At 49.0% G+C, this 13,387-nt stretch overlaps 1 protein-coding gene across 1 annotated transcript in view; it reads right to left on the bottom strand.

Annotated features, from left to right (window-relative positions):
• The window catches only part of LOC146024716 (myosin-IIIb-like), a 493,994-nt gene that overhangs the window by 88,433 nt on the left and 392,174 nt on the right, over positions 1-13,387 (bottom strand). Inside the window, exons 21-23 of the mRNA XM_083155469.1 lie at positions 6,191-6,238; positions 6,014-6,105; positions 541-669 (exon numbers count right to left, since the gene is read on the bottom strand). Of these exons, the coding sequence (XP_083011595.1) occupies positions 541-669; positions 6,014-6,105; positions 6,191-6,238 (269 nt within the window). The remainder of the gene's footprint in view (positions 1-540; positions 670-6,013; positions 6,106-6,190; positions 6,239-13,387) is intronic.

The raw sequence follows: 13,387 nt of genomic DNA, 5'->3' as shown, positions 1-13,387 counted from the left end.
AGCCACAGTTCACATACATGGTCAATACATTTTATACAGCCACAGATCACACAGTTACTACAGGTTATACAGCCACGGATCACACAGTCACTACATGTTATACAGCCACAGATCACAGAGTCACTACATGTTATACAGCCACAGATCACATACATGGTCACTACATATTATACAGCCACAGATCACACAGTCACTACATGTTATACAGCCACAGATCACACAGTTACTACATGTTATACAGCCACAGATCACACAGTCACTACATGTTATACAGCCACACATCACATACATGGTCACTACAGGTTATACAGCCACGGATCACACAGTTACTACATGTTATACAGCCACAGATCACACAGTCACTACATGTTATACAGCCACAGATCACACAGTCACTACATGTTATACAGCCACATATCACATACATGGTCACTACATGTTATACAGCCACAGATCACACAGTCAATACATGTTATACAGCCACAGATCACATACATGGTCACTACATGTTATACAGCCACAGATCACATGGTCACGTACTAAGCGTTGCTTCTTCCTGCTGTCTCGTGCGCTCTTTTTCCTGTTCTTCCAGCTTTAGTTTCTCTTTCTGTGTTTTCATGTCTCCCAGCAGTCTCAGGAAGGAGCGGCGGCAGAGGATCCGCTTGTAGCCTGTACAGGACAGGACAGAACATAGAAAGGGATCTTACATTGTATGTCACATATTGGGCTGTGATTGAGAACATACATGAACTGTACATACATCTATGCAAGTGTGACTGTATCTAACATAAAATTGCCATTGATGGGAGAGAACTGTATGCTTCTCTTTATCCATTTCCCTTGCTCAAAATAATCAAGTTTTTTTTTGCAAGTTGCAGAGACACTGAGGATAGCTCCGCCCCCATCACCCATGAAAGACCACCCCAGGCTGTAAGTGGCCCACGATCATTAGCTGAAAGAACAGGAGTTGAGGAGAGCGGGTGGGCAAGATGGGGAGAGGATGTGAGCCAGAAAAGGAGAGGGGGAGGCTTGACTAGCAGATACAAGCACTAGATTAGAATAGGGGGCGGGCCAAAAGAGGAGGGGGGGGGGGCTGGACTGAGGAGAGGCAAGGACTCCAGTATAGGAGCTTGGGAGGAGAGGACCCAGGTGCCAATATAGGAACCTGGAAGGAGAGGTTCCAGATACCAGTATAGGAGACTGGGAGGAGAGGACCTAGGTGCCAAAATAGTAGATTCAGAGGAGAGGTTCCAGGTGCCAATAAAGGAGCCTGAGAGGAGAGGCCCTAAATGCCAGTATAGGAGCCTGGGAGGAGAGGTTCCAGATGCCAATATAGGAGCCTGGGAGGAGAGGATCCAGATGCCAGTATAGGAGCCTTGAAGGAGAGGTTCCAGATGCCAGTATAGGAGCCTGGGAGGAGAGGTTCCAGATGCCAGCATAGTAGCCACGGAGAAATTCCAGGTGCCAATATAGGAGCCTGGGAGGAGAGGATCCAGATGCCAATATTGAAGCCTGGGAGCGCCTCACCCCATTTAATCCACTCATCTATACCATATCAGTTATTTATCAATTCCACCCTTCATCAATAAATTGGCTCCCCGCTTGTTACTGGACATACCATTACCAACAAAAGTTGGTAAAAGCTTAAATGGACTAAAACTTATTTGTTCTGTTGGTACTCTTTACCTAGAACGGCGCCCGTCGCGGGCATCACGGGTACATTTATGTGTGGCCGCGACGCGACCGACGCGATGCCCGCGATTTCCCATTGAAAACCATGTTAAACATGGAAATCGTGTCGGTCGCGTCGCGGCCATAAATGTACCCGCGATGCCCGCGACGCGATGCTCCCGATTTCCCATAGGAATCAATGTTAAAAGGCGCGATGGACCCGATTTTACTGTTAAATGGCTCAATCCACCCGATTTGGCCATAGGAATCAATGTTAAATGGGCCACAGAGCCCATTAACCCTTAAATGCCCCCCCAAATTTTTAACGCCACCCCACGATCCACGCCAACCCGAAGCGTGGCGAGCGCAGCGAGCCCGCGAGGGGCGGCGGTACGCGTCCTCCGACCTTTTCATGCCCTACTATCCACTAGGGCGTGGTGTGAGAATATAATAGTGTGGCGAGCGCAGCGAGCCACCGAGCCCGAAGCGTGGCGAGCGCAGCGAGCCCCGCGAGGGGACGCGGATACCTTCACAGTTATGCGCGTCCCCTCGCGGGCTTCACAGGTGTCCGTGGCGACGCGGACACCTGTGAAGCCCGCGAGGGGACGCGTCTACCTGTGAAGGTATCCGCGTCCCCTCGCGGGGCTCGCCACGCTTCGGGCTCGGTGGCTCGCTGCGCTCGCCACACTATTATATTCTCACACCACGCCCTAGTGGATAGTAGGGCATGAAAAGGTCGGAGGACGCGTACCGCCGCCCCTCGCGGGCTCGCTGCGCTCGCCACGCTTCGGGTTGGCGTGGATCGTGGGGTGGCGTTAAAAATTTGGGGGGGCATTTAAGGGTTAATTTGGCCTATTTGGCCCCAAATCGGGTCCATTGAGGCATTTAATAGTAAAATCGCGGTCAATCTGCCGTTTTAACATTGTTCCCTATGGGAAAATCGCGGTGATCGCGGTCATCGCGGCCATCCCGATGGCCGCGATCACCGCGATTTTTACCCCCGACGCCCGCGATTTCAATCGCGGGCGCCGTTCTAGGTAAAGAGTACCGGTTCTGTTTATTCTCTGTGAATATCTTTTTCATGGACAATGGTTATGGTTACTCAGGCATGATACCACTTGAATAAATTGTGCAGTATTACCAAATTGTTTTTGATATATATTGTTAATACTATTATAATGTAATTAAATTGTTATTTTTAATTACAATTTATTGTATGAACAATTCAGTGCACTCTCTAAATTATTCTGAATAATTGTCATACTGCCAGTATAGGAGCCTGGGAGGAGAGGTTCCATGCATCAGTATAGGAACCTGAGGGGAGAGGTTCCAGGTACAAGTATAGGAGCCTGGGAGGAGAGGCTCCAGATGCCAATAAAGGCCAATAAAGGACTTGGGGAGGACAGGTTCCAGTATAGGAGCCTGGGAGGAGAGGTTCCAGGTGCCAGTATATGATCCTGGGAGGAGAAGTTCCAGTATATTAGCCTGGGAGGAGAGGTTCCAGATGCCAGTATAGGAGCCTGTGATGAGAGGTTCCAGGTGCCAGTATAGGAGCCTGGGAGGAGAGGTTCCAGGTGCCAGTATAGGCGCCTGAGAGGAGAGGTTCCAAGTGTAACTATAGGTGCCTGGGAGGAGAGGTTCCAGGTGCCAGTATAGGAGCCTGGGAGAAGAGGTTCCAGATGCCAGTATAGGCGCCTGAGAGGAGAGGTTCCAGGTGCCAATATAGGACCCTGTGAGAAGAGGTTCCATGTGTCAGTATAGGAGCCTGAGGGGAGAGGTTCCAGGTGCCAGTATAGGAGCTTGGGAGGAGAGGTTCCAGGTGCCAGCATAAAAGCCTGGGAGAGGTTCCAGGTGCCAGCATAGGAGCCTGGGAGGAGAGGTTCCGGATGCCAATATAGGAGCCTTTGAGGAGAGGTTCCATGCGTCAGTATAGGAGCCTGAGAGGTGAGGTTCCAGGTGCCAATATAGGACCCTGGGAGAAGAGGTTCCAGGTGCCAGTATAGGAGCCTGAGAGGAGAGGTTCCAGGTGCCAATATAGGACCCTGTGAGAAGAGGTTCCAGGTGCCAGTATAGGAGCCTGAGAGGTGAGGTTCCAGGTGCCAATATAGGACCAGGGAGGAGAGGTTCCAGGTGCCAATATAGGACCCAGGGAGGAGAGGTTCCAGGTGCAGATATAGAATCCAGGGAGGAGAGGTTCCAGGTGCCAATATAGTACCCGGGGAGGAGAGGTTCCAGGTGCCAGCATCAGAGCCTGAGAGGAGAGGTTCCAGGTGCCAATATAGGACCCGGGGAGGAGAGGCTCCAGATGCCTTTCTTAGGCTCCAGATGCCAATAAAGGCCAATAAAGGACTTGGGGAGGACAGGTTCCAGTATAGGAGCCTGGGAGGAGAGGTTCCAGGTGCCAGTATATGATCCTGGGAGGAGAAGTTCCAGTATATTAGCCTGGGAGGAGAGGTTCCAGATGCCAGTATAGGAGCCTGTGATGAGAGGTTCCAGGTGCCAGTATAGGAGCCTGGGAGGAGAGGTTCCAGATGCCAGTATAGGCGCCTGAGAGGAGAGGTTCCAAGTGTAACTATAGGTGCCTGGGAGGAGAGGTTCTATGTGTCAGTATAGGAGCCTGAGGGGAGAGGTTCCAGGTGCCAGTATAGGAGCTTGGGAGGAGAGGTTCCAGGTGCCAGCATAAAAGCCTGGGAGAGGTTCCAGGTGCCAGCATAGGAGCCTGGGAGGAAAGGTTCCAGATGCAAATATAGGAGCCTGTGAGGAGAGGTTCCATGCGTCAGTATAGGAACCTGAGGGGAGAGGATCCAGGTGCCAGTATAGGAGCCTGAGAGGAGAGGCTCCAGATGAAAATGTAGTTGCCTGAGAGGAGTAGTTCCATGTGCCAATATAGGAGCCTGGGAGAATAGGTTCCAGGTGCTAGTGTAGGAGCCTGGGACGAGAGGTTCCAGATGCCAATAAAGAAGCCAGGGAGAAGAGGTTCAATTTGCCAATATAGGACCCGGGAAGGAGAGGTTCCAGGTGTCAGTATAGGGGCCTGGGAGGAGAGGTTCCAGGTGTCAGTATAGGAGCCTGGGAGGAGAGGTTCCAGGTGTCAGTATAGGAGCCTGGGAGGAGAGGCTCCAGGTTTCAGTATAGGAGCCGGGGAGGAGAGGTTCCAGATGCCAATATAGAAGACTGGGAGGAGAGGTTCCAGATGCCAGTATACGAGCCTGGGAGGAGAGGTTCCAGATGCCAGTATAGGAGCCTGGGAGGAGAGGTTCCAGGTGCCAGTATAGGAGCCTGGGAGGAGAGGTTCCAGATGCCAGTATAGGCGCCTGAGAGGAGAGGTTTCAAGTGTAACTATAGGTGCCTGGGAGGAGAGGTTCCATGTGTCAGTATAGGAGCCTGAGGGGAGAGGTTCCAGGTGCCAGTATAGGAGCTTGGGAGGAGAGGTTCCAGGTGCCAGCATAAAAGCCTGGGAGAGGTTCCAGGTGCCAGCATAGGAGCCTGGGAGGAGAGGTTCCAGATGCCAATATAGGAGCCTGTGAGGAGAGGTTCCATGCGTCAGTATAGGAGCCTGAGAGGTGAGGTTCCAGGTGCCAATATAGGACCCTGGGAGAAGAGGTTCCAGGTGCCAGTATAGGAGCCTGAGAGGAGAGGTTCCAGGTGCCAATATAGGACCCTGTGAGAAGAGGTTCCAGGTGCCAGTATAGGAGCCTGAGAGGAGAGGTTCCAGGTGCCAATATAGGACCCTGGGAGAAGAGGTTCCATGTGCCAGTATAGGAGCCTGAGAGGTGAGGTTCCAGGTGCCAATATAGGACCAGGGAGGAGAGGTTCCAGGTGCCAATATAGGACCCAGGGAGGAGAGGTTCCAGGTGCAGATATAGAATCCAGGGAGGAGAGGTTCCAGGTGCCAATATAGTACCCGGGGAGGAGTGGTTCCAGGTGCCAGCATCAGAGCCTGAGAGGAGAGGTTCCAGGTGCCAATATAGGACCCGGGGAGGAGAGGCTCCAGATGCCTTTCTTAGGCTCCAGATGCCAGTATAGGAGCAGGGGAGAAGAGGCTCCAGACCCCGTTACACACAGCACCAGAGCACAAAACTCGTTACAATACAATATCGGTTTTTCCAGAGTGCCGGTTGTGTGCGAAGGGGATCATTTATCACTCCACCTGTCCACCTCCACCCATTCTAAGGTCAAAGTGACTGGTCACAATGCTTCCCCATTCTGAGGTTTGGTCTAAGCAACTGAACCTCTTGACCATTTCACAATGACAATTAGGAGTACAGATGGCCACTGTATAATATAACGTTAGGTAATAATACACATTGTGCACCGATGCAGGAGCCTACTGTATACTCACATTTCTGGAGTATGATTGCAGCGTTCCGGAGGCTCAGCATGTACTGGTTCAGCTCATCCTGGTGCCAGTATTTGAATAACATGCGGGATGTCCTGGTGGGCAGGAGATCAGTGTGTAATAGATGCAATAGTTATTTCCTAGGACACAGGGAGTACAATATCTCTACATGGCACTTACCCGCATTGCCAACCACTCAGCTGCGCCCTCTGCAGGATGCGGACACAACTGGAAGAAGAGCACAGAACAGACAACAAAGGAAGATGATTGTAAGAACTCTGTGTAAATGGCCAACAATGCTCTTCACCTCTGTCGTGCCGCCAGCGGCCACTGGAGGGCACTCTCGAAAGCACAGTTCAGGACACACACACCTATGCACAATGCACCCCCCTATCACCTTACATATTCTGCACGCCCCCAACATATCCTGACCCCATATGAATATATACACACTACCCCCCGAACCATGTGCAGCCCCATACTAGAGATTCCACATTTCTCCCTGAATAAATAATAAATGCAGAATTTCTATTCACTTATTTTTCAACTGTGTGTATACATAGAAACATAGAATTTGACAGCAGATAAGAACCACTTGGCCCATCTAGTCTGCCCCTTTTTTAAACATGTTACCTCAAACCATATTTTTTTTTGTAAGGATATCAATATGCCTATCCCAAGCATGTTTGCATTGTACTACTGTATTTGCCTCTACCACCTCTGATGGGAGGCTATTCCACTTATCTACTACTCTTTCTGTGAAGTAATTCTTCCCCAGATTTCCCCTAAATCTTCCTCCCTCTAGTGTCAGTGCATGTCCTTGTGTTCTGCTGCTCCTCTTCCTGTGAAGAATGTCTCCCACCTGTACCTTGTTATAACCCTTCATATATTTGAATGTTTCTATCATGTCCCCCTTTCCCTTCTCTGCTCTAAACTATACATATTAAGGTATTTTAGTTTTTCCTGGTATGTTTTGTGATGTAGGCCATGCACCATTTTAGTTTCCCATCTTTGTACAGTCTCTAATGTATTTATATCCTTCTGGAGATATGGCCTCCAGAACTGAACACAATACTCTAGGTGAGGTCGTACCAATGACCTATACAGTGGCATTATTACTTCTTTCTTTCTACTGCTGATACCTCTCCCTATGCAACCAAGCATCTGACTTGCCTTCTTCATTGGCTACCTGCCTTTATGTCCCCTGAAATAGTGACACCTAGATCCCTCTCTTCCTCAGTAGTTTCCATTATAGTGCCATTTATACTATATTTAGTCTTTGGATTTTTGAGACCCAAGTGCATGATTTAGCATTTTTTGGCATTAAACTGTAGTTGCCATGCTCTTGACCATTCCTCTAATCCAGTGGTAGCCAACCCTAGCCCTCGAGAGCTACCAACAGTTCACATTTTCCAGACAACCTAGCTGCTGCACAGCTGCACTCATTAATAACTGACACATTTTAAATGATACACAGACGGAGCTAATTAGCTCACTTGTGATTCTGTGAGGAGACCTGCAAAACATGCACTGTTGGTAGCTCTCGAGGACTAGGGTTGGCTACCCCAGCTCTAATCTACCTAGATCATCAATCATTTGTTTTATCACTCCTGGTGTGTCTACCCTGTTGCATACCTTTGTGTCATCTGCAAAAAGGCACATTTTACCCTCAATTCCATTTGCAATATCACCAATAAAGATATTAAAAAGCACCGATGCAAGTACAGATCCCTGGGGTACTCCAGTTGTAACCTTTCGCTCCTTTGACTGTACTCCGTTCACTACAACTCTCTGTTTTCTGTCCTGCAACCACGCTCTTATCCATTCAACTATCTTAGAATCCAATCCCAAGCTTTCAAGTTTATTTAACAATCTGCAATGTGGGACAGTGTCAAAAGCCTTACTAAAGTCTAGATAAGCTACATCTACAGCACCACCTTGATCTACTACTTTAAGGCCCCCATACACTAGCCGATTTTGGTCAGATTTCAGCCAGATCAGTCGGATCTGGCCGAAATCGGACCAAAATCGGACCAAAATCGGCTAGTTTTGATGTCCCCTCAGATCCGATGCGCGGTCCCGTGCGCATCGGATCTGCGTCGGGTGGTCGGACCTGCTGCACGTCCGACCACCCGACTTGGGACCTAGTGGGGCGGCGAGGCGGTAGAGGGAGCAGGGGGGGCTGGGGACGCTGCGAGGGACACAGGCGGCATAGAGCCGGGCAGGGGGAGCCGGCGGGAGCTGTCAGTATTGAATAAAAAAAAAAAAAGCCCATACAATGCATGGGCGGCCTGTGATTGGCTGAGCGCTCTCTCAGCCAGTCAGCAATTGGCTGAGAGAGCGCTCAGCCAATCACAGGCTGCCCATTCATTGTATAGGCTTTTTTTACTAGCACTGACAGCTCCCGCCGGCTCCCCCTGCCCGGCTCTATGCCGGCTGTGTCCCCCGCAGCGTCCCCAGCCCCCCCTGCTCCCTCTACCGCCTCGCCGCACAGACGCTGTCCCCCGCAGCGTCCCCAGCAGCGGGGGAAACAGACGTGTCCCCCGCAGCGTCCCCAGCCCCCCTGCACCCTCTAGAGGATTTTCTCCTCTGTAAATGTACTTGTTTCTCCCTCAGTTTTCTGACTATACTTGCAACTTAACTGTGGCCCCTTCCCCTCTCTTTCAGCAGTGAATACGGAGCAGAAATAATTATTAATATGATCTGCTATTACATTGTCCCCATCAAGGAGACTTCCACTCTCTGTCTTTAGTCTTATTATTCCACTTTTTGTTTTTCTCCATTCACTTATATACCTAAAAAAAGTTTTTCCCCTCTACCCACTGACTGGGCCATTTTCTCTTCAGCCTGTACTTTTGCACATCTGATTACTTTCTTAGCCTCCTTCTGTCTAACAAGATACACCTCTTTGTCCTCATTATTCTGTGCTTAAATTTCTTAAAGGCCAACTTTTTTGCTTTCACAAACCACAATGGCTTCCTTTTCCTTGTGTTTTTCCTAACTCCTTTGTTACAAAGTTCTGTTGCTTTAGTATTGCACTTTTTTAAGTTTTTCCCACTTCTCCTGCACTCCTTCCAAATTCCTCCACTCTGCCAAAGAATCCCTTACAAAGTTTCCCATCTCTACAAAATCAGCCTTCCTAAAATCTAACACCTTTGTTTTTGTGTGCAATGAGTCGGTCTCTGTCTTTATTTTGAACCATATGTACTGGATCCCAGGTTTTCACCAAGATTTACATCAGATATTCTGTCACCATTTGTAAGTATTAAGTCTAATATTACGTCCTTACGAGTGGGCTCCCTCACCAATTGCTGGAGGGATGCTCCTTGCAAGGAATTCAGCATGTCCCTACTTCTGGTGGAACTTGCAACAGGCAGCTCCCAGTTTACATCAGGTAGATTAAAGTCTCCCATGATTATCACCTCTCCTTTTAGTGCCATTTTATTGATGTCCTGCAATAGGCTCTTGTCACGTTCCTCTTCCTGACCTGGTGGTCTGTAGATCACCCCTATACGAAGAATCGCCTTCTCCCCTGTTTCTATGGTCACCCAATGGGCCTCAGTTTTTTCTTCAATACTTTGTATTAAGGTAGTCTTTATGCTCACATACATTGCAACCCCTCCTCCGATTCTTCCCATTATGTCCTTCCTAAATAAAGTGTATTCTGGTATAGCTATGTCCCAGTCATGATTTGCATTGCACCATGATTCTGTAATAGCCACATTATCCAGTTTATCCCTTGTCATTATTGCAATTAGTTCTGGGATTTTATTTCCTAAGCTCCTAGCATTTGCACACATAACTCTTAAAGTTTTGTTTGTGCTTCTCCTGGTGCCAGCTATGTTAATCTTTCTGTCTATCTCGATTTGGTTTTGATCGGCATTATCTTCTGCTGCAGTGGATAGGCTTCTTGTTCCATTTGCCTGCAGAGACAATACCTCTAGGTTGGGGGAGCAGATTTCTTCATTCTCATTTGGTTCACTGTATACAGTACTGTATATGTGTGTGTGGGGCTGTGCACCATCATCTCATCATCATTATTGTCCACATGCACCTCTCTTACATCACCACCATTATCATGCACACTCACCACTCTTATCTCATCATCACCATTGTGCACTATCATCTTATCATCATTACCATGCACTCACCTCATCACCATCATTGTTCACTATCATCTCACCATCATTATTGTGCACACTCACCTCATCACCACCATTGTTTATGATCATCTCGTCATGATTGGGCACAATCACTTCTCTTACCTCATCAACACCATTGTGCACTATCATCTCACCATCATTATCACGCACAATTACCACACTTACCTTATCACCATTGTGCACTATCATATCATCATCATGCACACTCACCCTTCTTACCTCATCACCGTTTTGCACTATCATCTCATTTTATCGTGCACACTCACCTCTCTTACCTCATCCCCACCATTGTACACTATGATCTCATCATTATTTTTCACACTCACCTCATTATCACCATTGTGCACTATCATCTCATCATCATTATTGTTCACTCACCTCTCTTACCTCATCATCATTGTGTACTATCATCTCATCATCATGTACACTTACCTCATCATCACCATTGTGTACTATCATCTCATCATCATTATCATGTACACTTACCTCATCACCACCATTGTGCACTATCATCTCATCATTATTGTGCACAATCACCTCTTACATAATCACCCCTATTGTGCACTATCATATCATAATGATCGTGCACACTCACCTCTTACCTCATCATCACCATTGTGCACTGTTATCTCATCATTATTATGCAGTCACCTCGCTTATCTCATTATCACCATTGTGCACTCATCTCACCATCATTACCATGCACACTCACCTTGCTTACCTCATAATCACCACTGTGCACACTCAGCTGGGGTAAGGTCCAAAGTGGAGTCCCACAAGGTTCAATATTGGGACCAACCTTGTTTAATATATTCATTAATGATATTGAAATCGAAATAGTGAGTAAAATTGCAATATTTGCGGACGACAAGAAATTGAGTAAGGAAATTAACTCAGGAGAGGATGTGGAAACACTACAAAGTGACTTAAATAAACTGTAAAGGTGAGCGGAAAGGTGGAAAATTAAGTTTAACATTGAAAAAGTAATTTATTATGGGAACAAAAATGAACAGGCTAAATGGAGTTATTATAGGGAATTCTGCTGTAGAGAAGGACTTGGGAGTCATCATAGAGAAAAAATTGGGTAATAGTGCACACTGCTCAAGTGCAGCAGCAAAAGCAAATCGGACAGTGGCATGCATTAAAAGGGGGTATAGATTCAAGGGATGCCAATGTGGTAGTGCCTCTTTACAAGGCATTTGTGAGACCACAGCTGGAATATTGTGTTCAGTTCTGGGCACTGCACCTTAGAAAGGACATAAATTAATTGGAACAGTGAATCAAAGGAGGGGCGCGGGCGGTGTGTGTCTAGAATCGCGGGAGGGGGTAGCGGGGGCCGCAAATCGCGGGAGGGGTGGAGCGGGGGTTACCGCGAATTGCGGTAAGGAGGGGCTGTGAATCGCGGGAGGGGGGGTCGCGGGGGTGCCGCGAATCGCTGGAGGGGGGTAGCGGGGGCCGCAAATCGCGGGAGGGGTTGCGCGGGGGTTACCGTGAATCGCAGGAGGGAGGGGCTGTGAATCGCGGGAGGGGTCCACAAATTGCGGGAGGGGGGCTGCGAATCACTGGAGGGGGGTCGCGGGGGTGCCGTGAATCGCGGGGGGCCCCCCGCAAATCGCAGGAGGGGGAGTGCAGGGGGGGGGGGGGGGCAATGGTGGATGGTGGGCATGTACTGGGCGGGGGGAGGTGATGTCAAGGGGTGGTGGTGTGTAGAACACTGGTCTTTTCCCATGGAAGGGCGGGCTTGTGTATCCCGCTGGGCGGGAAAGTTATATACACAGGGGATGAGTGACAGATCTGGCTAAATATATAAGAGATTGCCCTATCTTACCTCACCATTGTGCACTATCATATTATCATGCACACTCCCCTCTCTTACCTCACCTTTGTGCACCATCTCATCATTATCATGCACACTCACCACTCTTACCTCATCATCACCATTGTGCACTATCAACCCATCATCATTATCGTGCACACTCATCTCAACATCACCATTTTACACTATCATCTCATCATCATGCACACTCCCCTTGCCTCACTATTGTGCACTATCAAATCATCATTATCCTGCATACTCCCATCTCTTACCTCACTATCATCTCATCATCATGCACACTAACCTCTCGTAGCTCATCATCACCATTGTGCACTATCATCTCACCATCATTATCATGCACACTCACCTCTTACCTCATCACCATCATTGTGCACTAGCGTCTCATCATCATTATTGTGCACATTAACCTCTCTTACCTCATCATCATTATTGTGCACACTCACCTCTCTTACCTTATCACCATTGTGCACTATCATCTCACCATCATAATATCTTCCTTCTGATGAAACTGCTGTCTATTTTTAGCAGAGAAACGCGTCAAGGATCATATTTGGGCACCTACAACCCTCGCTCTCACCTGCTCAAACTACCTGTCACCTCTGGAGACCGCACACAAGCGACTACTGCCTCCTCCATACAGCCGTACATCACTGACCACAGGTCAGTGAGGCTTACTCCCCCGCAACACAAACATCAAAGGCTCGCTCAATACAGCTGGAGCCGAGTGGGTTGAAGCGAGCCTACACTCAGGAACATCCTCCCAGGCTACCACTTGCAGGGACTGGCAATAGAATTGCCAGCCCCTGCCAGTCTTCAGAAGGGGGCGTGTGCACACAAGAAGCTCACCCACCCGTTCTGATGGAGCTCCCCATCGGTCCCATGCACAGTCTAATGCCGTGCAGCATCTGAGCGCATGCTCAGACACTGCCCGGCTTCTCCCATCCCGGGCAGTGCCACTCTGCGCAGCACGACAGAGGTACAGTGGTCACTCTGTGCAGGCCGCACAGCTCTGTCCTGGGTGTGCTGCTCTACCATCTCATCAGCCCGACATCCCACTCTGACGACTGCATCAACCGCCCACCTGCCCATCTTTGCTGATTGTCAACCCGCCTGGCTTTACTGCTCGCCCATGTATGCACCCTGACTGCCACTCCCCTCCATCTGTCACACTCCCCTGACGCTCTGTCATCTCACTCCTCAGGGAAAGGATTACATCTGGCTGTTCTGTCAGAAGGACAGGCCGCACAGCCCCGTCCTGGACGCGCTGCTCTCCCATCTCCTCAGCCCACCCTCCCACTCTGACAACTGCATCACCTGCCCGTCTACCCTCCTGGCTCTACTGCCCACCTGTGCGGGGCGGTTGTTTTTGTTTATTAA

The sequence above is a fragment of the Crinia signifera genome, chromosome 1, assembly GCF_055691185.1.
Source record: "Crinia signifera chromosome 1, ASM5569118v1, whole genome shotgun sequence".
NCBI classification, from domain to species: Eukaryota; Metazoa; Chordata; class Amphibia; order Anura; family Myobatrachidae; genus Crinia; species Crinia signifera.
This window is presented reverse-complemented; position numbering and strand designations above follow the sequence as displayed.